The sequence below is a fragment of the Onychostruthus taczanowskii genome, unplaced genomic scaffold, assembly GCF_017590055.1.
Source record: "Onychostruthus taczanowskii isolate IOZ18803 unplaced genomic scaffold, ASM1759005v1 scaffold27, whole genome shotgun sequence".
NCBI lineage: Eukaryota > Metazoa > Chordata > Aves > Passeriformes > Passeridae > Onychostruthus > Onychostruthus taczanowskii.
Genome location: NW_024500017.1, coordinates 9,443,411 through 9,470,689, shown reverse-complemented (window position 1 = coordinate 9,470,689; position 27,279 = coordinate 9,443,411). Strand labels below are relative to the sequence as shown.

General features: G+C 44.5%; 1 protein-coding gene across 2 annotated transcripts in view; it reads left to right on the top strand.

Moving 5' to 3' along the window:
• The window catches only part of ST3GAL1 (ST3 beta-galactoside alpha-2,3-sialyltransferase 1), a 78,173-nt gene that overhangs the window by 26,792 nt on the left and 24,102 nt on the right, over positions 1-27,279 (top strand). For both annotated transcript variants that reach the window (XM_041407593.1, XM_041407592.1), the window contains one exon: positions 24,976-25,780. In XM_041407593.1, the coding sequence (XP_041263527.1) occupies positions 25,469-25,780 (312 nt within the window). In that variant the 5' untranslated portion in view covers positions 24,976-25,468. The remainder of the gene's footprint in view (positions 1-24,975; positions 25,781-27,279) is intronic.

Genomic DNA, 27,279 nt, shown 5'->3' with positions numbered 1-27,279 from the left:
CCTTCATCTTCTGCATGTTCCGTCTATACCTAGTGGGGGCTGGTTCCCAGCTCCACTGTAGTGTTTTGTTCTTTCATCCTGGTAGAAATAAATCCAGTTTCATGCAGAGTTGCAGAAGAAAAGCCGTTTGCTCTGGCAAATAAACCACTTCTGCTTCAGACACCCAGCCTTGCTGCTGACAGTATTTCCATCTCAAATGCACAGTTAGAAGAGCAGGGCAGGGAAACCCAAGATATATCTTGCAAAATACTTACCTGCTATGTAGAAATACATCTCATTCCCAGACAGAGAGAGGAGGAGTGTGTGGCTGTGAGCCCTGGAACTGAGTGGGATGCAGGAAGTGGGGACAGCCCTGTAGCATTAGTGGGGACACTGTGTTTGAGATCCCAGCAGCGTGCTCCAGCCTCCTGGCTGCAGAGCTCAGTCACAGTGTTTATTACTCACTGCTACTGGATTTTTATAAAACTGATTCAGCAGAGCATTTGCATCTGCACTATTTAAGGGAGTGGGGAACAACCCTGTTGTTGCACAGTTAGATGTGTGCTTGTCTTGCTGAGCTGGTATTAATTTCGAGAAAATAAACAGGTGTGTCCTGGCTTGAGTCTGGGGCCAGCATGTGGCACCTGATTAGATTTAGGATGTTTCAGTTCTGAGTGCCTAACTTAAGATACCTCAACACCCAAGTTAATAAAAAGAAAAGAGCATCCACCAGAAGAGCAGAGCCTTTAATGGCACTGAACCATATTCAACACTCATTTACAGAGGGTTTTCCAAGGTGTGCTGTCCAAGCAGTTGGATAATGAGTGTAAAGTTGTCCAGAGGACCATGTATATTGGATTTGCAGACAGTATTGTTGAGCTGTGGTCAGGCTGACCACAGATAGACCCCTTCTGACTCAAATAATCAGGTAGCACTCTGCATGGAAGCCACAAGAGTTTGGAGAAGGTGTTTTTTTGTGTCCTGTGTGTGCCAGTGGGCCTGATCCTGCATTCCTGTGCTGGTTCTGAGAAACTGGTCATTAAAATCAAAGAGGTTTTTGACTGACTGAGGAGTTCAGACTGTATTGCTGTGGATTTTAGTTTCTGCCATTCATTTTCCTTTGATTATCAGTACAATGCTTTATTTTTTCACAGTGTAATATTTTATTAAAGGCACATTTGTAGCTAATAACATTTATGAAGAGGCAGCTTTGACTGAAACTGCATCTGAATGTCACTTGAATAATGAATGGGAATACCATATATCCATTAAAATTTGAACAATGATAACTGTATGTGTGTTAGAGTCCCCTTTTTGATGGATATGGCCAGCAGCCATTAAAATACAGTGAGAATTCTTGTTCACAGTCCCACAGTGGCTGATAATAACACTCTTGATAAGAATTTGCAGCTCAAGACACCAATTTTACAAAAGGGATTTATTGCAGCTAACAACAGCTCTGAAGATTAAAATGTAACCATCATTCAGTTCTACTTTTATTTTATTTTTTTTTTTAAGTCTCACGTATGTAAAGAAAGAATTGTACTTCCCCTTCACTCTCTGGAGTTGGTTTCCTGCTGGCCTCAGTTCTACTTTTATTTTTTTTTTTTTTTTTTTAAGTCTCACATATGTAAAGAAAGAATTGTACTTCCCCTTCACTCTCTGGAGTTGGTTTCCTGCTGGCCCTTATTAAAAGTTACTCACTTTTTGAATATAAAGTGTTAGCCAATATCCCCACGGGTTTAAAAGAAAAAAACCCAAACTTTTCATCCTATTTTTAACACAGAGGGTTTGTAGAATTTAGAAATAGATGTGGCCTACTGGGTCATCTAGTCAATTTTCCACAGCCCTCCATGATTTCTTGCAAGCCTTTGTGTTTCTGGGCTTTTTAATGTTTATAAGATGCATTGCTGCTACAGCTGTTCTCCAGCTCAGTGATGTGTGGATGTCACTGGGCTCTAACAAGGAGACTCTCTTGGCACTTTGAAGTTGGAGGAAAATAGGGAAAAATCTTCTTAATAGAATCTATCCCAGAAAGTGACTTTGCTTAGCTTACAGTTAATATGGGGTGCTTCAAAAAATGTATTAACTGTAGAGTCTTGTAACTGTTTTCTTGGACCTGCAAAGCTGACGCAAGAGACAGTGTAGTACAGTGGCTGAGATGAGTGACAGATTTATATTCTGCTTTTTGACCTTCAAAAAGTCACTTAATCGAGCTTTTCCTTTCCCCCCTCATCCCTTCTGCAGAGCAGGGTTTATCTGAGCAGAAAGTGCTTACTAAGCACCAATTGAACACCTGCTTTGCCAGGACCCTGAACTTTATCTCTCAAGCCTGGTCAAATGCAAAATAATAAGTTGGTCTTCTGAAGAAATAGGTTGTTGAAAGAATCATGTAGGCTTGGGTTTTCAACTGGCACAAAAAACTGGATTTCTTCAGGATTTGGCAAGCTGAGTTTAGCTTTTCTTCTGTAATTATGGATATAGTTTGTTGACTTTGCTGATTCTTTACCTCCATTCCTGTATTCAGGTCCAATCTGGCAGCAGGACCTGGAAGGCTCACATCCTTGTGCATTTAGCAGGATGCAGTGCCTAATTGTTATCTTGATTAAATTTGGTGATTAAGTGATCTGTAATTGTGTGTAAGCTCAGACATCCCAAGACATTGCTCAAAGCCGTGGTGACTGATCATCTGGTCAGGGTTGGGGTGGCACTGCGTTGATGAAATCTTACTTTAAGGAGAAGCTGGTTCACATCTCTGCAAGCACTTAAAGCTCTGTGGAATTTTGCTTCATTTCTCTTTTGCTGAGCAATGTGTCAAAGTACATCAAGTGCAAATCTAGAAAAGTAATAAATGTCAAGAAAGTATCTACAGAAGGATGTATTTGTAAAATATATTAATGGCTCCTTGTTTAATTTAAGAAGACAGAAAAATACCACATTCCTGATAAATTTCTGAAGCAAGTACACAAAAACATGAGAAAATAAATATATGCCAGCATCATAACTTCCTCTTGATGACTAAAGCTATGGCATTTTTAAAGCCAGGGATGAAGCAATTTTAGGCGTGATTCAGTTGAAATCTCTGCCTTTCTCTGTCCTCTCGGAATAAACCACCCATGCATTTTAAATTTTGCTCCTTTCATATGCCATGGGATATTGATAAAGAATGATAATAATAAAAAAGCAATGCCCCTTATAGCAAAGAAAAGGCAGTCTGGTAGTCAAATGTTTTGCAAGCTTGATGCCGCTTGGGCTGAAAGACTGGAATATCACCCAGTAATAAGTTTGTGGAGATGAAATCCACTTGGATAAAAAGTACAGAGCTATGCAACTTGACAGGCTGAGTCCTAAAGGGCAGCAGTCTTGGATCCAACAGTCTCTCTCATTTTGAATAATTGCTGTGCAACACAGAATCAAACATTTATTGCTGAGTACAGGTGCATTTGCTCTCCCTGGTGACCCTCTATAAGCAAATGTGCAAGACGATTTTATTACCAGGACTGCAATTCACACAAACTGTTTGCTTTGGAGAATTAAATAAACCCAGACGAAGGACAGTCAATACTGTTGTTTTACCTTCTTGCATTTAAATGCTGCCTTCTGGATGGTTCAATAGCAAGCTGGAAGACAGAGGGGTTCTGTGTAATGATTCATGTGAAGAAATTTACCTTTGAGGAAAAGCCACAAGAGCACCAAAATCAAGGGGTTGCTGTGCTGTAGACAAATTCAGAGTATCACCTTCATTTGAGCAGGCTGCTGTGATTGATGACTACTGGGAATTTGGTTGACTGGAGAAATCTTGGCTAAAAAATTTGTTTCCAAACTGGAATGGCCAAGCAGTGGCAAAGCTTTGATTTTGCTGCCAATGCAGCATTTGAAGAGTGAAACCATATTTGTGGCTGTGGTTGAAAGAGCTTCTAGGAGACATTTGAACCCATGCCATGAAATTTTGAGCTAGGAGCATTTTTCAGTGCAAGGGAAAATGATATGTCAGAACAGCCCTTGCCTGGGAAGGGGCTGTGATCAGTCTTGCCTTTGGGCAAAGCCTTCCCTGAGACCACTACTCTTCAGTGCAATTAAAAATAAAGGAAATAAAGGCATCTGGTGCCTGGCTTGTAGTGATGACAGCACATTGCAGGGCTGTGGAGAGACATTAGGAGCTATTTAAAGTGCCAGCTAATGCCTTGTTTGTTATTTTACTGCATTCATGCAGTGTTGACTATCCCTTCCTAGGACAAAATTAGACTAAGCAGAGTTGGAAAGGTAAATGCCTTTGGACTTCTCCTTTTTATCAACTTTATGACCACAGCAGGGCTAAGGCATCCCAAGTCTTTGTTGTCTTCATAAACCCCTGAGAACTCCATTCAGAGATACAGATCCACCACAGCACCCTGGACTCTCAAACCTCGTAACTGCTTGCACTCAGGTACAAGCTGGTGTTCTGTCCCCAGCTCTGAGTTTTGTACAGTGATAAGGTAAAGAGAAGCACTACAAAATACATGTTGGATGTGATTGATAGCACCTCATGGAAGCAAGAGTAAATACTGAAATGCTGATTTATCTTTCCAAGATCAACACCTGGGCTTTTTATGAGACTTGGACTAAGGAATATAAACACTGGGTGACAGCCACAGTAGGACTGAATGTTCAGGCTATACCTCCAGTCTATCCTGTTGTTAAGAGCCAGCACAGAGCAGAGAAGCCATCAGAATTCTGCAGGAAGTCCCCAGCTGTTGCAGATCTGCTTGTGGGGCAGGGATGAGATCTCCTAGGGCTCAATCCCAGCCAGGGTATTCTGGGGTGTTCATCCTCTGCAGGGTTCAGGATCAATCCTTCAGCCCCATGGAGCACAAACATCACAGGCATGGGATGAAAGCCGCCATGGACCATTTTCTGTGTCTAACCCTGGATTTGAAGCAACAGGTTTTCCCCTGAGCAAAGATGGGTGGAAGGAGAAGTGTCTTCTCAGCACTTTTGAGAGCAATCTGGCAGAAGAATCTTTACCAAAATTTTCTTTGTAATCATTTGTGAGATAAATAAACTGCAGGCATCACACACAGCCAAATGAAATGGAAGCTGTGGCAAAGCTGGTAAAGGGGATTTTCTCCTTCAAAAACTCTTGTAATGGGTGACCCAGACTTTCAAGACAAAATCTTTGGCAAGTGAGTTCAAACTGAAGAAATTCTCTTATTCAGTCAAAAGCTTGTGCTTCTTGCCAGCACAGTAATGTGCTGTTGGGACAGGTAGAAAGGGCTGCTTTCCAAAAATAAGCTGATCTTATGCAACAAGCTTAGTTGTATTAATAAGTGAAAAACGGATGTACTATTCATTATCTGCTTTCAAATCCAAGTAGGCAGTCATACTGATGATTACTGATTATTTTTTTATTCTTACACAGAGAAATGTTTGAGGAAAAGCAGAACTCAGTCTTTAACATTCTTTTGATTCCACATTGGAGCTTGGTAATTGATGAAAGATGTTCCATGTGTTACTTGAATTTTTTCTGTTGGCTTTGTGATCTGAACTAGGTCTGACAATGTACATCAAGAGTCCTTCACAGGACACTCCCTCTAGCAAGAGTAATACCTTTCTTGCAGGACTTGCTTCTGGAGTTCCCATTGAAGTGAATGGACTTGATGTGGATAGACAGCATGTGTCTCTATTCTGTTATTTTGGGGGGTTTTTTCTTGGTTCTGTTGAATATAGGAGCTGTCCTTCATGTAATGTCCACTGTTATAAATAGGAGCAATACTAAAATTCATCCTTAATTGTTTTTAAAAAGGGATTTTGGATAAAACAGCTGGTGGAAATAATTTGAAAGACTCAGCTGGCTTTCTGTGAAGTTGGAGCAGGCTCAAAATACACTGACAAGTCCAGCAGTGAAAAAAATCTCTGTTGTCAGCTGATGTATCTCCTTCCTCTGCACTCTGGGCTGTTCTCACTGTCTCTCCTTAGGCACTGAATTTCAGTGTCTAAATTGGGAGCCCAGTAAATGAGAATGCAAGTCTCTTGGGTTTGCATGGCAGGGTTTTGGCAGTGTGGGGACTACAGGGGTGGCTTCTGCGAGAAGCTTCTGGAAGCTTCTCCCCCATGTCTAGCTGAGCCAATGCCACCTGGCTCCGAAATGGACCAAGTCCATCTGCAGTGCTGGTAGTGCCTCTGGGATAATGTGCATAAGAAGGGGAAAAAGTTGCTTCCCAGCAGCAGCCAGAGAGAGGAGGGAGTATATGAGAGCAACAGCTCGGCACACCCTGGGGTCACTGGGTCCTGGAGGATTGCTCCTGTGGAGGGGTCCCACGCTGGGGCAGTTCTGCAGCCCGTGGGAAGGACTCACGTTGGAGGAGTCTGTGGAGGTTTGGCTCCCTGGAGGAAGGAGCAGCAGAGACAGCGTGAACTGACCACAGCCCACATTCCCTGTCTCCCTGCGCTGCTGGTGGGGTAGTAGCAAGAGAAATCAGGAGTGAAGTTGAGCCTCAGAATAAGGAAAGCATGGGGGGAAGATGTTTTAAGATTTGGTTTTATTTCTCATTGTCCTGTTCTGATTCCCAAGTTCAGTCTGTTTTGCCTGTGGTGGTAACTGGTGAGTGATCTCTCCCTGTCCTTATCTCAGCCCACAAGTTTTCCACTATATTTTTCTCCCCTGTCCAGCTTAGGAGGGGAGTGACAGAGGGGCTTTGGTGAGCACCTGGCATCCAGCCAGGGTCAACCCAGCACAGTGAGGCTTCCCCCATCTCCAGTGGCAGGAGTGAGTCTGCCCTTTGATCACTCGGGGGAAGAATTTAACTCCAAAATTACAAGTGTGCATTGAAAGCATGAGACTGAGGCTTCTGTCTCAGAGATGGGCTGGAACTGCACGTCCTGGCTCTTGTCCTGGGTGCTTGTGGGGAGTGACTCAAGAGCTTGAACACCTCCATTCACCTGCCCCATCACCACAAGGATACTTACATTACCCTCTGCAGAAATACTGCTCCTGCATAAGTGACCTGCTGTTCATGTCACACTGAGCACCCAGACTCATGTCTTTACAACCTCAGTGGCCTGAAAGGGGTTGTGCAGGTGTGAATAGCTGCATGTGGCTTCTCTGACCCAGAGAAAGGCAGTATGTGAAATTTGGGCTTGTATGCCTACGTGGACATCCATAGCTAGAAGAAAACAAATAAGAAACAAGTTGTTAATAAATATATGCCTGTGTCACACTCAGAAGTGCTCTTGAATAGGGTGGCTGACTGTAGCATGGAATCTTCTAGATGCAGGTGGAGGCAGCAGATAACTGGTGGCTGGTGCCAGGCAAACCAGCTCCTGCTGCCAGGGCCCAGCACGGAGCCCTGTGGCTCCTTTGTAGGCATTGCCATGGGTCACAGAATCACAGCCAGGGAACCAGCTGGTAGCTCTCTGCCTGCAGCTTTCTTTATCCCAAATAAATAAAAAAGTTTCAAATGCTGCCCCCCGTCCTTGCTTTTTAACAGATGACATTGAAGGGCTTTCACCTTTTTCCCCCCATTTTTTTTACGGTTCTTCCTGCTTCATCATGTCATGAGTGACACCCCTGATACCTGACCATTGACTTCTGCACCAGCAAGATTTCCATGGAATCATAGAGGCATTAAGATTGGAAAAGACCTCCAAGATTATCAGGGCCAGATGTCTTTTTTCTTGTCCAGAAACCAGTCTATGGCAGGGCTGCCTACAACGCCCTCCTCCCACTGCAGGCACTAATTCCTCACCCCACCCCAAGGCTGCTCCATTCTTCTGCCTGAGGCACCAGGGATGGGGCACATCCTGACCCTGGGAACTGCCACCCTGCCTCCCTGCTCAGCTGCCCTTGCCAAGCAGGGCTGCAATCTGGGCTCCATTCCTGAAGCAAAAAGCAGCTGAAGCAGCTCAGTGTTACCCTCTCCAGAGAGCTGCTGCTCTCACCTGGCGCCTCGCAGCTAATCACAGTGACAGCAGCCATTGTTTATTTTCCTCCATCCTTGTCTTCCTTGTTTTATGGAAAATTAGAGCAGGCAGGCAAGCCATCCATCAGCCTATAAATGCTGCAGAGTCTTTTGGCTTTGTGCTAAATAATTGTGCATTTTATTGCTATTTACACATTTATTTTCCGAGGCAATAAAATACAAACTGCAGTCCTCAAGACTTTATATTTTGCATCTGTATCGCAGGAGCCACACAGGCTTCAGCAGCAGCATGCAACCTGCTGCCATAAATTCACTTTCTTATTTTAGTAGGTCTAACATTTATTTATAATTAATGTCAGAGACCTTACATAGGAATGCCAATTATTGATTTTTTCTTTTTTTAAGAAAAAGAAATTACTTTTTCTTATTACTGCCATAGCAGCACAATCAAATTGCAGAGGTTAATCTTGTCCACAACAGTGGAAAAAAAGGCTCTTAAAAACTGAGTTGGTGGTAAAGTTATAAAAAGCATCATGCAGCCCCTTAACTCTGGAGTTTGTATATATGGAAATTATTGTGTGGGGGCAGGGGACAGTAATTCAAATTAGCAGCTCTGCTGGTGTCAGTATGGGAATAGGAAAGATCTCCAGCAGGAGCCATTGTAACCGCTGCAAAATGAGAGCCTTTGCAAGAGGCAGGGGGGCTCAGTGTCCCAGTGCAGCTGGGGATGGGGGCACCCAGGGTCTCTGGTGGAGCCCCAGACTCCACTGCTGTGACTGAGGAGTGACTGCTGTGCCTGCAGGCTTGCACTGCCAGCAGTGCCCTGGGGTGCAGCACTTCCCATCCAATGCTTGTCCATGGAACTCAGCTCCACTTGCCACAGTCACATGCACACGGATGTGAATTGGACCAAAAGAGCCTTGAAACATATTTTTATGGCTTGAATCTCCCATTACCTGCTTAGTGCTAAGATATCTACCCATGCATTTGTAAACTAAGTGGCCCTTATTACTAGCCTTTGCACAGCTGGTGCTTCTCCTTCAGTCCAGCTATGCCAGGAAATCTGCTGAGGGAGGCATCAGACTTGGCAAAGAGTGATGGGAACAGCAGCCAGCTCCATCTTAAACTAATTTTTACTCCTGGCAGGGATGGCTGCCTAACAAGTGTTCAGAGGCTGAAACACAGCCCTGAAAAAGCTGCAGGTTGGAGGTGTGAAGGGGCTGCAGAGGGCAAAGTAAGGAGTCTGCTACTGCACCAGCTTCCCATTCCTGATGATTTACTGTCAAAATGCTGAGCAGCTCTGGGAGAGGGAAGAAATGGAGTGAGGAGCAGAGTTGGGAGCCAGGGATGGATGTTACATTTCTGCCTCAAGCTCTGTAATGGTGAGAATAAGATGGATGCCTGCAGGCTCACTCACCCCTTCCACATCTGCAAAGCAGAGCTGGCACCAGTCTTGTGTATGGTAGTATTTGGAGGAATTACCAAAAAAAAAGGGCTTGTCATGAACAAGTTGTCCTGGAAGTTGAATAACCTGCTTGTTTTGTGCCACCTTCCCCTCCTAGGGGTTCTCCTCCCACAGCAAGTGAACCTCAATGGGTCAGGAAATAAAACCAGAGGTGATCAGTCCATCTCTGTGACACCTTCCCAAAGAGCTCCATAAACAGTAAGGGAGCCAGGCCTGTGTCAGCTGGGAGGGGCGTGATGTCTGGGCATGGATGTGGCCAGAGATGCTGTCAGAGCAAAGCTGGATGTTGCTGAACTGTGTGATTCAGTCTGAGGAACAGCAAACCAGTCCTCAAGGATTCTGCTCTGCCTGCCGGGGGCACTGAGTGGCAGAAGTTGTGGAAAAGAGTGAGGTGTGGATTCTCAGTGTCTCTGCAAACTCATACCCCAAACATCTCATGTGGAGTACCACAAATGGAAGCAGTCAGTGCTTTGGCTGTTACTTCTTGCCCAGTAGCACTGGTGGGACTGCAAAAACTTTTTGATTTGCTCTGTCTGCTATGACAGTGCTGCGGAACCTGGCCACCAGATGTGCAGCTCACCTCCACGGGTTTTGTAAAGTTGTTTCTGAAAGCAAATCCTGTTTTTATTCTGCTTGTGTTGAACAAATTGAGCTGTAAATCATGTTTCACCCCATAGTTGCTATTGCAGACCCAGCCCTACTTTTTTTGAGTTGGAGAAGACACCAAACACATCCAAGGGCCTGTAGGAATGGGACAAGAGGTAATGGTTTTAAACAAAAAGTGTTTTGAATCAGACTAGATATAAGGAAGAAATTTTTATGAGGAGGGTGGTGAGACACTGGCACAGGTTGTTGAGAGAGGTTGTAGATGCACCATCCCTGGAAACATTCAAGGTTGGGTTGGATGGGGCTCTGAGGAAGCTGATCTTGTTGAAGATCTCCCTGTTCATTGCAGTGGAGTTGGACTAGATGAACTTCAAAGGTCTTCTCTAACCCAAACCATTCCATGGTTCTAATAAAAGCTGTGGGGAGGAAGAGGGGCAATGTCTCTCACCTTTTTTATCCTTTGCTATAGAAGAGGGGTTTTATCTCAGTGGGAGGTTGGTTTGGTTCAGACCAGCAGAAGTTTGGACATCCCTGTGTGCCTCCTGTCCCCCCTGCACGCAGCAGCATGACCCATATAGGGGTTAATTCCAGCAGTAAGCCCTGTCAGCAGGTCAGTAAACCTGCTCCCACACCCTTCCTGCTCCCTGCTAATCCAGGCAAATCCTCTTTCCTGTACCTTCTCCTGTTTCTTCCATTACCTTGAAGTAGAAAGGTGAGGATGAAGGAAAGGAAGGAAGTTGTGGAAACACACTTTAGCCATTTTAGTAGCTGCATGAGAGCAAAACCAGTCTCCCTGGAGTGCAGTCTGGCCCCTGCTGTCTCTGTGGGCTCTGGACAGATATCTGTGTGCAGTCTGCCCACTCAGCCTGCTCCTCCCCCATGACTGCCTGGACCACGGCATCCCAGGACTTTCCCTAGCTTTCCCAGCACAAAGTCATGTCCTGTAAATAGGCTGAGCTTATTTCCCAGGCTGCCTGTATCTAAAATCAGGGGGACATTTCCTTCTGGGTTCATTTATTCTGGAGAAAAGGAGGCTGAGGGGAGACTTTCTCTACAGCTCCCTGAAAGGAGGTGGTAACCTGGTGGGGTCAGTCTCTTCACCCACGTAACAACAGACAGAATGAAAAGGAGCAGCCTCACACTGTGCCAGGGCGTGTTTACAGGTGTGTTTAGATTGGATATTAAGAAAAAATTCTTCATCACAAAGGCTGTCAAGCATTGGAACAGGCTGCCCAGAGAAGTAAGGAAATCACCATCCCTGAAAACATTCAAACAACATATGGATGTGACACCTGGGGGCATGGTTTAGTGATGACTTGACTTCACTGTTGGACTCTGTGATCTCAGAGGTCTTTTCCAACCTGAGTGATTCTGTGATTCTTGCCCCCTGCACTGCTGTGCAAGGCAGGGTGCAGCTTCAGCCCGTAGACTCTGCAGGGGGATGATGCTCTGAGGTGATCCTAAAGAGTTTGGTTTTTATTCAGGACTGAGAGGATGGCAGCACAGTGTTTCATCTGCAGGCTGGGCTTCTTTCAGTTTCTTCTTTCAGTCCTTTAAGACTGTTAAATAACAGTTTGGGGAAACACATTTTTTGCTGCTGTCTTATGATCTGGTAGTGATAACAAATCACTTGAGAGGCAAGAGAACTTCCTGTACTGGTTGTTTGTGGAGAAGGAGTTAAAAAGTCCTCTATTAGCTATGTGTGACTGGTTGGCACTGCCTTTGCATGGGAGGAAACCTCTGAGCACCTCACCCAGCTGAGCCTCCCACGAGTCTATGAACAAATGTCCAGGATTAGAGCCAAACCGTCTCAGTTTCGGGTGTCAGCCGGGAGCTGCACCTCTCCGAGGGGCTCTGAGGGGTGAGCAGTCTTGTCCTTGGCTGCACTTCTGGCTGGTGGCTCCATGAACAGAAATGACTGCAGGTATTTGTAAAACTCAGGAAAGATGACTTTGCCTCCATGTGCTGTCAGTGAGCCTCACTGCTGTGTGTCTCTGCACTTTCCTCACTGAGGAGATGAGAGATGCACCAAATCTGCCATGTACATAAACCAGGGCAGGAACAATGAAATTCAGAAGCAAGAAATACAGGAAGCTGCAAAATGAAAACAATTTCCATCAGCTGCCAGTTTGGAAACATCCTGGCAGCAGTAATGCTGGGAACTGGAAACTTGGAAATTTCATCTTTCATGGCTTCATCTAAAGATCTAGCAATTCACTGCGGGACAGCAACCCCTGGTATCCATTCTCTTCTCCTGAGGATGGAAACTCCCCAGCAACAGCAATTACCAAGTACTGGACATCCCCCTGTAGCTGAGTGTGACAACACTTCTGGGGCTGGGAAGTCACATCTCGTTTTAGAGGAAATGAAAAACAATGGTGCCCTTCAGCTGATGCATCTCCTCCATAAGAAGTCATAGGTCAGTTCTCCTCTGGGAATGTCTAAGTTCTGTTTGGAATGACTTCTCTTTGGATGCTGTCATTATTTTTCAGCATTCACTTTTTATTTTTGAGCAAGAGAGGCGTAGTATAAAAAGACTAAAAACACATATTACCCTGTTTAAAACCAAGCCAAGCAGAACAGCACATTTCCCAGAGTTTCTTGATATACATTTCCTTGCAAATCTTCCAGAGACTTTAATTAAAATTCCTTAATAAAGGCAAAACACAAATAAAAATCTTGTAGCTGCCACTTTTAAAGCAAGCTTTTGGACATAAATTGGTGGCTCATTTAAGAGAAAACCCAAAACCCCAAGGCTCTGCTGCCTATGGTCACTGGGGAGTTAGTTTTTAACAGTGTGCCCATTAAAACTTGCCAGGAGCTTTATTTCTAGAGCAAGTGGTGACATTTTCATAAACTCCAATTTTAAAGTTACCATGAAATTTTTCATTGGAGTGAGAGCAGGATCCCACATTCATTGCAATAGTCATATGCACAAAACCTTGCACTCGCAAAGAAAATCTTCCCTGTCCCACTGAAAATGGAGGGATGATTTAGGTGGGGAAAGACTGTTGCAGTGAGTTTGAGATCCTGTTCTCAGTGTTTGAATGGGAGGTGTGATCTTGAACCCAAGGACAGATTTTAGCTTTTGATGTTGCCCTGCTGTGGGTTTTGTGCTGACAAAGGGCTTTTACATTTATGGTCACTTCAGGACAGTGACACTGAGGCTAAAACTGAGGTTTCTGACAAGCACCAAACCAGCACATGTCAGACTGGTGTTTTGTTTTATTGATGCACAAGAAGAAGTTCTTGGTTTTCTAATCTGTCACTAACTATAAAGTATTATTGGGGAAAAGTCAGCAGCCAGGGCTTCCCTCTCCTGATTCAATAATCAGGAGCCTAAGGACAGAGATCTCCCCTCTGCCACTCTTTGTCTTGAGTAAAAGGGTAAAATCAGGGTGATGTTTCCACAGCATCTGGCCTGCTACAGATTGATTTCTAGGTAGAATGCTGGCAGCACTGCAGAGAGCAAGACCAAAACAATATTGAGTTGGTCACCACTTTCTTGTGTTAAAATTTCTCCTTTTACAAAATCAATGATACCATTTTAGAATTGAAAAATGAAGTTCTAAATTAACTGACGCTTCCTCTGCTAATTATTTCTGCATGGCTAAGTGATAACTTTGAATTTCTCTTTGAATGAGGAAGCCCTTAAATGTTCAATGCTGCTGGTTACCTTAGCAGACTCCCTGTTTATGTTTTAGCCATCCAAGTAAGACAAGTGGAAAAGATGCCATAGTTGTGTTCATGTCTGTGTGTGTGTTTCTCCAGCATTCAATTATCAGCATCCAAAACCTCAGTATTACCATTTTTAATGCAGTTCAGGATGCCCAGCTGAGTGCTGTATGTGCTGTTCTGATGTATGCAAATCCATTTTGCATGCAGCTCTTGACATATTTTCATATTCAGGATTATGGGAAGCTTTTTGTGTGCCACTTTGATGTATGCTAATCTTTGTTTCTCTAAAAACACTTTTAAAAAGTCCAGACAAGTAGACAACATTTCTTCTTCACTGAAACCCTGTGTTTTTTTCTGTAGCCAGGCTCCCACCTAATTCAGAGCAAAGCTTCCACCAGTGGTGTGCTGAAGAGCCATATTCATGTGCCCTGCTCTGGGCAGCTGCTTGTGTCCATCAGGTATCAGAGACAGCCTGAGATCCAGCAGTCCTCTGGATGAAAGGCAGCCTCAGTCATTCATTTCTTTCTTGACTGTCACCTCTGTTGTAGATGCAGGGCAAAAGCTGGAATGGGAACCTCACACAGAGAGGCTGGGTGATGCCTGGGCTGGTGGCAAGAGCGCACAGTGCAGCTGGATCCAAATAGGTCAAGTACACCTATTAGGGACATAAATGATCAATTGATTAAAGTGGCTGCCTAGTGGATTTGCAATTCTGCTTTGTAACACAGGATATGAATTATCAAATGTGTTGCTTATATCTCCAATATATTTTATTGTATTATTTATGGACTTCATGTAAACTTTCTGTGGCTGCCAGACTTATCATAGTGCGCACAGCAGATGAAAACTTGGAAGTATTATTTTGTTCTTGCAAGGTTTGCAGGGGGTGCCAGGTCCAGACTATGCAGATGCTAAAACACCTCTGAATTTAATTGTGGGTAGTTTGACACCTTTGTTTGGCACCATAAAGACTAAATGTAAATCCCAGGTTAATGAATGAGAAAATCCCTGTGGTGTCATTAAATCTTCCCCAGAGCAAGCTCAGTCTGTGCAATGAATAAATGTTTAATGCAGTGCTGTGTCAGATGGAGCCATCGATTGTGAGAGAAACGCTCTTGGTTTAACAGGATCCCATCAGCTGAGCTCTATTTAACAGTCCCACAGTGCCAGCAACTGCTTGGTATTGCTTCAGGGCAGGAGTCCCAGCAAGGAGAGTCAGAGGTGCTCACATGGGCACAGAAACATTTCTCCTAGATTTTCCTAGAGTTTTGGGATTATTGACAATATCATCAATATGATCATTACCATCTAATCTTTCTTGGCATTCAGAATTGTAATGCCATGACATCCCCTGCAGTGCATTAATCACTTTCTTAATATCAGGAATTAATGTTTCTCACAACACATTCTTTGAAGTCACGAACAGCTGTATTTATAGCCACATACATTTCCCTGCAGCTTTAACCAAGGAACAGCTTAGTGAATATTTTTGAGCTGGATACTCACAGATGGTGTAGCAAAACACCTGTGGTTGGGCTCCATTTTTTATTGGGAATGCATGGTCAGGTTTTGGTAGTGGGATTGGGATTGGGGCTACAGGGTTGGCTTCTGTGAGAAGCTGCCAGAAGCTGCCCCCGTGTCCAGCATGGGCACCTGGCACCCACACAGGGTCAACTCACTACACACCTTTAGTTCAGAGTATTCTACAGTCTGAAATAATCCTATATCCTCACCTGTAATCCTATAAAAATAAAACAAATGCAGCTACAGGATTCACTTTTCAGTAGTTTTAGTTTGCATCTGTTTCTACAAATGCTGCTGTCTTTAATTAGTCACTGTGTACTTGAATTACATGAAAGTCGTTTTCTTACTGTCTTTGGTGAATTACCAAGACTTTAAAAACAATCCATAGTCATCCCAACATTAAACTAAAAGTAAAAAGAAGAGGTGATTTTATTTTCCTTTCTCAGACAAGGAGTAAAAGAAGTGCTTTGTATTTGGACAGTGATGGTGGTGGTGGTGTTTTTGTTTTATTTTGAATTTCAAAATGTTTTGCTTTTGTTTAAGTACCAAAATTTACACATTTTCCAGAAAAAAAACTTTTGCAAAATGAAAAGTAGTTTTCTTCATTTAAAATGTCAAAGATCCTTCTTTTTGAAAATTTCTTAATACAGCAAATCAAGATGAAAAATAGATGTAATTTTGACAAACTGATTTGAGACAAGACAGAAATAAAAATAAATTGTGCTTGAGAAACTCCTTACCAGCTCCAGTTCTAGATTTGTCATATCATGAACCACTTAAAAATTCTTCTAGGTGCAAACACACATAGGTGTCCTGGAAATCCCTTTGATAACTCTTCTTTTCCAAGCAAAGAGTAGCAGAGCTTTGATCACAGCCTACAATTCACATAATGGCATGGGAAGGATGTGGAAGCACCAGGGCAGTCTGTCCACCATGGACTTTGCTATCAAAGTTTGTCAACAGGAATCAAACAGCAATTTTTATGTGTCCAGTTGTCTGCTTGGATGTTTTTAAAGAACTCTTTGAAGTAGAGCAATTCACAGACATAGAGTGAATAAATTTTAGTGAGTGAGTGAATTTTAGTTTAGGATTTTCACCACAGAGTTATTGTTTTCATTGTCCCAGCTTTGGACTCTTGGCATGCAGCCCAAAAAAATCCCAACCCATGGTCAATATTGGCCCACCAGAGAAGAGTTCTCATCCAGCAGGTAAAACCTATCTGTCTGTCCAACATTGCAAAACTACAGGATAAGGAAGGAAAAGAGTATTTTTTAAGAACTTGTAACAATATATTTGCTATTTAAAACATCAGTGTGTCTGTGGGAAAGGGGATTTGGAATATATGAAAGAAAATGAAGTAGCCCCAGGGAAGCAGAGGTGCCATTTTCTGATTAATGGAGTGTGTGCAAAGAGGTAGGGCTCCTCCAAAATCACTTTCTAGCAAGACAGGGGCTGTGGAAGACATTCTGACCAGCAGCTTGCTTTTCCACTGTTGTTTTTCAACACATCCCTGGTTGACCTGGCAGACTCCAGCCTCTTGGCCATAAATGCCACTGCTCACAACTTGGCTGGACAGTTCTGTCATTCCAATGCTCCTATTTTGTCCTGAAAATACTTGAACAGAGGATTGAGCCAGAGGAATGGACCATAAACAGGTCAGCAGTGGAGCTGCGTGTTAGGTTTGAATTCATCAACAAATTCAGGCCTTTTCCCTGGCCTCTCCCAGTTTATCTCATGGTTGTTTCCTGGTATGAGGATGAGGCTGAGTGCTCCCTTGGCATGGTAATGACCTGGAAAACTTCAGATCAAGCTCCCACTGGCAAGCTGTGGTGCATTACCAGTGTGCTTTCCTTCACTGAACCTGGCATGACACCAAGCCTGGCTGCAGTAACAAAAGGCCATTATATAAACAGAGACTTACTCACGTTATGGTTCCCAGTGGCAATAAATTGATCATGAGTTTATCTCCATGGTCCCAGACATTCATGTGTTTCTGAATGATAAGTGATACCCTGGTGAATGCCATCCTTGCAGAGATGGTGCCACCAGGGGAGGGAGCTGGACTCTCCCCACCCTTCCCCTCCACCACAAACCCTCCTTTCACCTTCTCTCTCAAGGCTGGAAGTCAGGTGCTGTGTGAAGAGATGGTGGTAGGGGACATGATGTTTATCAAATAGGAGGAATTTATTGGGATAATAGCATCATCAGCATTTTTTATTCTTAGAGTCACAGAATCACAGAATCATAGAATTGAAGTTTGGGTTGGAAAGGACCCTTAAAGATCATCTAGTCCAACAGGGCCCCTCTGCCATGGGCAGGGACATCTTCAACATCTTCAGTCATTTTGTTCAGAGTCCCATCCAACCTGGTCTCCAACACTTTCAGGGATGGGCATCTAGCACCCTTCTGGGAAACATGTTCCAGTGTTCCATCACTCTCTACTGTAAAAAATTCTACCTTATATCTAGTATAAATCTTGCATCTTTTAGTTTAAAATCATTTTGCCTTAGCTTGTCACTACAGGCTGTACTAAAGAGTCTCTCCCAACCTTTCTTAAGCCCACTTTAAGCACTTGGAAACTGCTCTGAGGTTTTCCCAGAGGCTTCTCTTTTCCAGGCAGAACAAACCCAGATGTCCCAGCCTGTTCTTCATAGGAGAGGTCCTACTCCTCAGATCTGCTCTCAATCTTTTCATCCTGTATTGATACCTGGAGTTGCCCTTGTTGAACCTCATGAAGGACATTTTGGAGCCAGATAATCTTTCATGGCATTTGCAGTCCCATTCAAAACAAAATTTCCTACTTGGCTGGCCTGAAGTCATGAATACACAGTGTAGCCCATGGAGGACAGCACAATTAATCCTGGGTATTAACAGTGTGATTTCTCCAGCCTTTGCAGGAGTGAACTCTTGGAATGCAAGGGAGGAGGATGTGGTGGAGGAGGAAATGTCTTCACCATGGTGGGAGGTGGCAGGGATGACAGTTCTCCACACCCAAGGATAAGAGCAGACTCGTGACCTTTTCCAAGCCAGATCCTCCTGCTCTTTCTTCAAACACTGCGAGGGAGTTTTCATTCCCAGACCACTCAGCAACAAGCCTGATAAAGTCTGCCAAGATAAATACTTATTCTGAGGCAGCAGAATGAAAATTCCCCACCCAAGTTTCTTTTGATCCCATTCACATCTAGCACAAAAAAGTGCTTGCTTACCCTGACCTCGCAGACCTGTTATGCATGCAGGCAGGGCAGGCTGTGTCACAGTACCAGGGAGATTCCCTTTTGACCTGGCCAGCCCCAGCCTGCTGCCAAACTGCTCACTGATGAGGCACAAGTGGGTAATGATTTTTTTTCAGATCACTGGCACCTAAAATGCTGTGCAGGTTACGCTCCATAAACCATCTCCAGTTTTTCTTATATTCACTCTGATGGATGAAACACTGCCCAATAGCTGGCTTCACATTCAAGAAGCATGGAGGAGCTGCTGCATTCAAATTTTTCTGAAGCTACTTTTTCTCATGGCTTAAATGCTCCTGAATGCTTTTGTTTTCCAGGCAGTGTTGATATGATTAGTTTGAGTTGCTTGGAGTGGACATTTTAATAAATATGAGAGCAATATACCAACTACCTTGCCTGATTTCAATGCTGTGATGCCATTTGGTAGTGGCAAATGTCAAAAAATGTCCAAAATATTGTCATAAATCAAAAACTGTCATAAATCAAACAGATTTATGCCTCTCAGCATGGTCAGTGATGGGGCAGACCATTTTCTCCCTGATTAAATGGCAGGTGAGACTTGGGTTTGCCTTCCTGTCTGTGAGCACACAGGACAGCAGCACACATGCCATCTCTGTGAAGATGTAGTGATGGACAGGAGAAAAGAGACAGTGAGCTCTGGGAGACAAAACACAATCTGATTTTAATTAATCGTAGATTGGTTTGTGTTGGGGACTTTAAGAGATCATCTATTTTCAACCCCCGTCTGCTGTGGGCAGGGACACCTTCCACTAGACAGGCTGCTCAGGACCCCAGTCAGACTGGCCTTGAACACTTCCAGGGATGAGGAATTATATGGAATCCATAATGTAATTAAGGGATGGATGGATGGATGGATGGATGGATGGATGGATGGATGGAAGAAAGGAAAGGGATGTGGCAGCTTGTGCTTTTCCAAAATTGTGTCATGTGGTGGCTTTTGGTGCCGTATAAGGGCAGGGCTCACCTTTGCCTGCCAGAGCGTGGAACAGGCTGAAGTGGCAGAGGCTGTGCTGGGGCACAGGCAGCACCCCCTCATGTCTCATGAGGCCTTCAGTGGTTGGTGGGACTGACCTGCTGGAGCTGAAGGACATGGAGCAGAGGTCTCACAGGGGGTCCCAACATCATCTGGCTAAGATTCATGCTGTGCTCAGCTCTGGCTGTCTGCCAGGCTGTCCTGTAATTCACATTCTGTCTCTTGGAGCAAAAGCTCAGAGGTCTCTGGTGAGGTGTCAGACCAATGAAATGTTCCTTTCTAAATGTCAGCCAGCTCTGGTCAGGGGGAGGCAGGCAGTGACGAGCCTGGGTAGGGCAGACAAGCCTGTGGTTTGGAGTGAAACAGTTCTCTCCATTGTTTCTCTCCAGGCCCAGCACAGACCTGGGGTGTGAATTTATGTGTGTTTTTCCAGGGATGTGTTTTCTGTTGTCCTAGAACGAGATCTTTCATGGCTGCTCTGGGCCCTTGTGGGTTCAGTAAGGCAAGATTTAACCTCCCAGGCCAGGGCTTTGAGACCAAGGGTTGCTCAGGTAGTTGCTCACAAGAAGTGTGAACAGGAAAAAAGTCCTCAAATGGCAGAAAGGATGCTTAGGGACATACTGCTGGTGTCAAATTTATAACATTATAGCTGTCAGTGGCTTAGCTGAGAAACTACTTAATCTCTGTAGGTTTTACAGGGCAGGAGTCTGAGCTGTGTTTCTGAAAATGGGCACTGGCAGTTCTGCTGCTGAGGCCTTTCTAGCACAGCACATCCTCTTGAAGCCAAAATTGCAGCAAATCTTGAACTTACTCCTTCAAGTGTAGAGTTTCCAGCTGTAAAATACAGTGGGATGTCCAAAGGTTGTGTGATGGCCACCATCAGTCATGAGAGAGCTGCAGCAGGTCACACTGTCCTTTCCCTGGCAGGGCAGGTGAGTTTTGAATCTAAAGGGTTTTGGGACCTTTGAGCTGTTTCAAGCCCTGCATGGAACACTGGCAGTTTCTCTGTGCTGGGATGCTGCTGTTCCCTGCTGCCTTTGTGCTCTTCTGCCTGACCTGCTGTGTCTGGAAAATGCTGGCAACTTCAAACTAGAGAGTGCATTTCACACCAGAGTTTTAGTGTGAGTTACAGACCAGAAAAGCTGGATCCTGAGCCACCAGCATCTAACACTGGGCTAACAAAGATCTCCTCAAAGTGGTGCTGGTACAAAGCATTTCTTTGCTAGGAGAGTAGGCATCAAAAAAGGGCCAAACACATACTGGGACATTTACGGGGTGGGGCGGGGGGATCGTATTAGTATGGTGATTTTTTTTCTCAATTTTTTTCATTATTATTTTCTTCATGCATTTTGTCTAAGGCCCACCCATTAAAAGAAATTAAAAAAAAATAAACCATTACACGATGGTTACTATTAACCATTAATATTGTGTGGCTGACCACACAGAGGTTATGTAATGCCCAAATGCCCTTCCCCTGCACCCCATAAGCTGTTCCATGCCCAAGGCAGCAACATATCTCAGTCCCAAAGGCAGAGCTGACTCACCTGGCTGAGTTTCATGCCTGAGGCTGAGGCTGTGCAGGGCCAGCCCTGGGAGGGATGCAGACAGGGTGTCCCTTCTTTGAGTTCTTGTTTCAGGTTCCCACCTGCCCTTGTGCCCCCGGGCTCCTTTGGGGTGGTGCAGTTGATGGCTCCTGGGATGGGCCTGGGAGCAGCTCACCAGGGCATTATTTGGGTTCCCCTTTTCTTTCTGTGCTCCTTTGTGGGTGTGCAGATGAGCTTTTGTCAAAGAACCTGACAAGTGCAGTGAGAATACATTGCATTAAAAAAAAACAAACAAACTTCCTTAAGGTGTTAAGAATTGCTTTATATTAGTCCATTGAACCGATGTGTTTTTATCTTTGTTAATTACCAGACTGGCAGGGAACCAGGGACATTCTTCAAATTGTGAGTTTACAATGCAAATAAAATCTATCTTGGAGGAGAAAAAAACCAAAAACAAAAAAAAAAAGAAAAAAAAAAAAAGAAACAAAAAAGCTCTTGTTTCCTTCTTCCTAAAACGTGAGAAGATAATGAGGACAATCATAATTGATTGATCCTGGTATCTTTTACAACGTTAAATGTAGACAGAAGATTAAGCTCGACTCTCAGGACCATTTAATCACCCTGGACCCACTTCTACACTCAGGACAGAGTCTGGAGGAGCCTGTCTCTTCTGGACCTGCCTCTCTGCTCTTCCCGGGACATGACCCTTTGCATTTTCCCTGTACTGCACATCACTGGGTACCATCAGCATAAATAAACTGCCCCGGCGTGCACAAAGTGCCTGACATGGGGACAGTGACATGGTTAAAAGAGGAGGGAGTGGGAAGGTAGCAGGCAAAATCCAGACCAGAAATAAGACCTTAAGCACCCAATCACTTAAGGTAGCTTAACCTGGGGCTGAGCTGGGATCTCTGCACGCAGGCACAGCTGCAGGCACGCAGCGCTCAGCTCTGTTTATCTCTCAGGGGAATGGAGCTGGGAGAGGGCTGGACGCTAAATCTCCCTACCTTAAGTCCTCAGAAATTGTTTCTGGGTCTGAGGCCAAAATAGCCTGTTCACAGATGTGCTAATGCCGAGGTCATGCTGGGGATGGTGATAAGGATGTGGCTGCTGTCCTGCTACTTGTAATGGCTTAATTTAACTATCACAGGTAGTATTCTGTAGTGAAACATTCCCAGCAGCTGGGTCGGCATCCCTGCATGGCTTCCCATACCAGTCCCTGACCTTCCTCTTCCCACTACATTGGTGAATCCTGTGGAAACACTTTTGCACAGATTTATGCATCTTGTGTTAGCAGAGGGAGAGAGACAGACACAGGTATAATCTGAGATGTGGTACAAGATGTTGTGAAGAATGAAAGTAATTCTGTCTGGGTTGGATCCTCCAGGTGTTTTAAGCAAGCAAAAAAAAAAAAAAAAAAGCTCTAAGTCACACTGAACTAAAAAAAAAAAAGATGTTACATTCATTTCAGTCGTCCTTTTCCTCAGGCCCTAAATCAAATATATAGTCCCTGTAGCCTTTCTGTCAGCATATATATCTATCTATGTGTGTGTGTGTGTGTGTGTGTGCACGTGTATATATGTTTTTATATATCTATCATAATTATCTGTAGGAATCATGAACATTCAGAGGAAACTGTAAATAATAAGAATTAAAAGAGAGTATCCAGTGTTCATATCCACAAGGAAAAACTGCCTTAGGAAGTCTGGTTTCTTACCTTCCCATCAAATGCTAAAAAAGACAGGCTGGTTAGGAATTTGAAGACATTGTAGCCCACTGTGTAAACATTGGTTTGGGTTTGGGTTTCTTCCTCCTGGATTTATAAATATAAATTTAACCTTAGCTGAGTTACAATAAATAAATAAATAGATCTGGCAAAGTGGGTGCTTGTTTTGGAAGCCAGAACTGTTTTATCGGCTATACTCCATTTTCTAGGCATTTCCAAGAAAGGCTGGATAATCCCTCTCCCTTTTCCTCTCAAAAACACAAGAGAAGAGCAGGAGCTGTGTTTACAAATACTGATTCGGCCCAGCGCTGACAGCAGTAGGGGGTTGACCCGCCAGCATTGCAGCTCTTGAATTATCCACTCCATAAATGGAAAATCAATTTGCTTCTGGGATTCGGCATGTTTTCGGCCTTGTTAGAGGCTGTGTTTTTGTTTAGACTCACAGCTACATCCAGGCTGGAAAGCAAATGTTTCAGGGCCGTTGTGCGACACAGAGAGCAGCTGGTGTGGATGGGCTGGGGCTGCTCTCTGAGATCCCTTTCTGGCTCTCCAAGGCACAGTGGCAGCATCCCCAAAGCGTCTCCAAGGTTGGGAGTCCTGAATTTTACCCGGGAATACTTCAGAAGATTTCTGGTCAGTGTAAAAACTTCCCTCTGCACCATTAAAGTGAATGCAGGATGGCTCCCTGATTTACTGGCGCAAGGAGCCCAGGCAGATGGGGTTAATACAGCCCTTTGTTATCCTGCCTGACCCACTTGTCAGCCCTTGAGCTCCTATAAATGCATGTGGAGGGGCCAGACTTAAAATAAATCTCGAGGCATTTGGCAAACAGCAGCTAATTGAAGGGCACATGCTGCCCATCATGTGCTGAGGAGGAGAAACCTGGGGCAAAGGCTTAAAAAAATGAGGTCTGAGGTTCCTGTTTTCCGAACTGGCTGCGTGGGACTCTGTCAATATTTACACAGCACCTCTAAAATCCAAGCTGTTTCCAAGGTGCTGTGTCAAACCCTGTGGAAAAGTGGTTTGGCCTGGGGCAGCTCCTCGCAGATCCCCAGGAGAGGAGCCAGCAGGAAAGCTGGGGATGCTGCAGCTGCACTTCCTCCTGTCTGGATAAACAGAAACATTTGGGTGAGGCAGCGAGGGGCGTCCTGCCTCAATGCCGTGCACAGAAATGGGTTAACATGGTGAGGTTTCATGGTAGCAGTTGCACTTTTGCTGGCTCTTTGCTGGGCTGGAGCCTGCAGCTGAGCAGTGAATGAGACTTCTCTCACTGGGCTTTCATTTGTTCATAAATTGCACATATTCTGACATGGTTGCTTCTCTGATTTTTTCTTCCTACTTTTTTTTTTTTTTTTTTTTTTTTTTTTTTTTTTTTTTTTTTACCAAAATTTTTTTCTTTCTTTTTTTTTTTTTTTTTTTTTTTTAAACCCAACAAAACAAAGAGTATTATTTGAGCAATGGCACTTTTGGGACTTTTTGTAAACATCTGAAGTTTTATAAACATGTTTTTCTTCCCACAAAACAATGCCTGTCCCACAATGGCATTCCCACACAACACTGGGGGATGAAGGGATTCATTTTATGACTTTTAAAAACTTGTTTAAATCCCTGCTGCCAGGCAGGGAATGCCAGGAGGAGAAGGGAGAGCAGCTCTGGGTCCCTCTGTACCTCCAAAGTAGCTCTGTGCCTCTCTGCCTAGGTTGGGGTCAAGCTGCTATCACCTACCTTTACTTAGCAGAAAAAAGAGCAATTTTCCATGTGAAACAAAGGCCATTTATACTTTGATTTCCCCTATTTATCCCAGAATGTACAAGCTGGTTTTGCTTTGCTTTCTCTAATCTCAAATCCATCCCAATCCTTAAATTAAGCTTGCTGGGGAAAGAAAGAGAAAAGAACTGATCCATCTTCCTCCCCATCCTGCTCCTCCCTCCTCTAAGGGTGCTTGCTGTTCAGCTGCTCTGAGTTTTGAATACTTTGCTGCATATCTTGTGGCTATCAAGGTCAGCCTGAAGGAGGGAGGTGACTCATTGTCATTCAAATAGCTACAAACTGTAATACTAATAAGGCCAGAGCAGAGCAGGGAGGCTGATTCAATACAAAGAGACTCTGTCCACAGGTCAATGCTCTGCCCTTTCCAAAATTTCACCCTCACACTCCTCAGTGTGCAAATACCAGAGCAAAACTTGAAGCCAGGGCTGCTGTTTCGAGGGCTCTGACCTGATCAGAAGTTCTGGGATGGGGAGGGAAAAGCAGAGAAATTAGGTTGGGAGGAATGAAAAAAAAAAAAAAAAAAACCTGACCATTTTTCTTTCTCTTTTTGTCTGTCTCTAGGTTGCAAACTTCTCTTCATGACTTATATGGACATTGGAGCATGGCCCTCTGATGGAATGTACAACCCCAGATGATCCAATCCTTCAAGAACAAAATTCCAAGAAAAAGAATACAATTCTTTCTACAATTTGCTTGTTTTAATGTATGGCTTGCTCTCATACACAAAACCCAAGTTTTAATTTCTGTATGCAGAAAGACAAGGGTCTGTCTTCAGTAAACCCTCACCAGAAGAGGTGAGCAACAGGACACGCAGAGGTGGAAGGAACTTTGAAGCACTGTGAGAAGGTGAAAGGAAGTACCCAGCTTGTCCTTTTTTAAGCCCATTTGGGAAGATGAAGCTTCTCCCTCATGGCTGGAAGTAGTGGAGTCAATCAGTTCAGCCTAAGCCTGGGGTGGTAACTGGCAGGCACCTGCTGCAGCCTTTCCTTTCTGCCTTACATTGGACCCTGCACTGCTCTCAGCCAGTGCTGGGGGCAGAGCCCGAGGGGCAAAGATGGTTGTGGTAAGGAGGAGGAATGTGAAAATGTTCACCTTCGCCTTTTTGCTCATCACCGTGACGTCCTTCCTGCTGAACTACACACACCAGGTGACCACCACCACCTGGGACCCCCGACACCTCGTCGTGCAGTTTTCAGAGCACGTCCAGAAACTCTTCAAGTACCCCAGGAGACCCTGCAGCTGCCACACGTGCATTTCGGAGCTGGGCCGTTCCCTCTGGTTCGATCAGAGATTTAACTCAACTATGCAACCTTTCCTGACCTCACAGAATGCCTTGATCCCAGAAGACAGCTACAGGTGGTGGCTGGTAAGTGGGGGTGTGGATACAGCACAGGATTTAGGTGACAGTGTTGGTGTCAGGCTTCCAGGGTGCCAAGCACATAGAAAGAGATGTTTTCTGCCCAAAGTATTTGCTCTCTCAGCCGACGAGAAGGAGGTGGAAGGAGTGGGTGTTTGTGCTGCTGTTTAGCTCAGAGGGGCTTGCACTGCACATTCACTTGCTCCCAGCTAGAATAGTTCCTGACAGAGTTAGGTGGTAGATCCAGAATTTGCAAATGTCAACACTGTCATTTTCTCCCTTCTCTTCCAAAGACCAGGCTTCGTAACCCCTCTGTTTCTGCTTCAAATGGGCTTTTTGCCATTCATCAAGGTGGATAATCAAACTAATTGTGAAGTATGTGATTCCCCCAGGGGGTCTCCCTACCATAAGATATGTAAATAATTAGCAGGATTAAATGGGAAATTATTAATTCCATGCTTATGAGAACATTCTCTGTTGTGGCTGTTGGTGTAAAACAGATCCAGAAAGCTCATGGGTGGCTGTGGGTCACTGGGAAGGAACAGCCCCAAGTGTATCCCTGAGCAGGGTGTTCCAGCTACCCCTTGAAGCCTGATCCAAGCATCATGAAAGCGAGTAGATGCCTTTTTGATAAAGCACAGAATGGAATAAGATGCATCCTGTCCTTTTGCTTAACAAAAGCCCCTTTTCTGTTCTCTTGAAATAAGACATCAGTTGTTTGATTTACTCCTGGCTGTGCTGCCGAGGTGCTAAAGTGCAGGTTCTGCTGCAACAACCCCAGTGAAATCAGTTTCATTGCACTTGTTTTCCCCTCTTCCAGAAAAATAGTCCTCTGTGTCTTTCTTTGAACCCACAACAGACTGCACCTTGGTGTCTTGCAGCGAGCACAACCCTTGTTGTGGAATTCTGGGCTTTCAGGCCTTCTCTGGCATCCTGAGGGGGCCTCTCCAATAGGCACCCACTATTGCAATGGGGACATTTGGGTTTTGGAGGGGATGTCAGGTGCTGTGGGAATGAGGCTGTATCGGATTTATCACTTCTCACTCCACTGGGTGTTGCATTTAGTGTTGAAAAATAAATGCCACTGAACTTTGCCATCTTTAATTGTTGTGTAAATGATACCATTGCTTTATGATGAGGTACTCCTTTTTGCAATGAGTCTCAAGTTCTCCAGGTGCTGTATCTTTTCACCTGCCCTTGGCCATGACTTTGGTTTCCTATTGATTGTGGTTTTTCTTGCAGCTTCCAGACACTTTTCCCTCTGGTCCCCGTGTTTGTTGTCTGGGCTTTGCTGGAGCATTGAGCAGGGAAGATGGCAAGCTCAGGTCCTTGTCCTTGCCCTGGCTTGAGGTTTCACCAGGCAGCTGGGCTGATCTAACTGGATGTTTTCAAAGGAATAGGCATAGCCCAGACTGAGCTCAGTAATGAGAGGATGAGGTTACTCATGGACACCATGAGCAAAGCCACTCTGCATTCTGCACTCAGAACTCACTAATTTAAGCATGAGG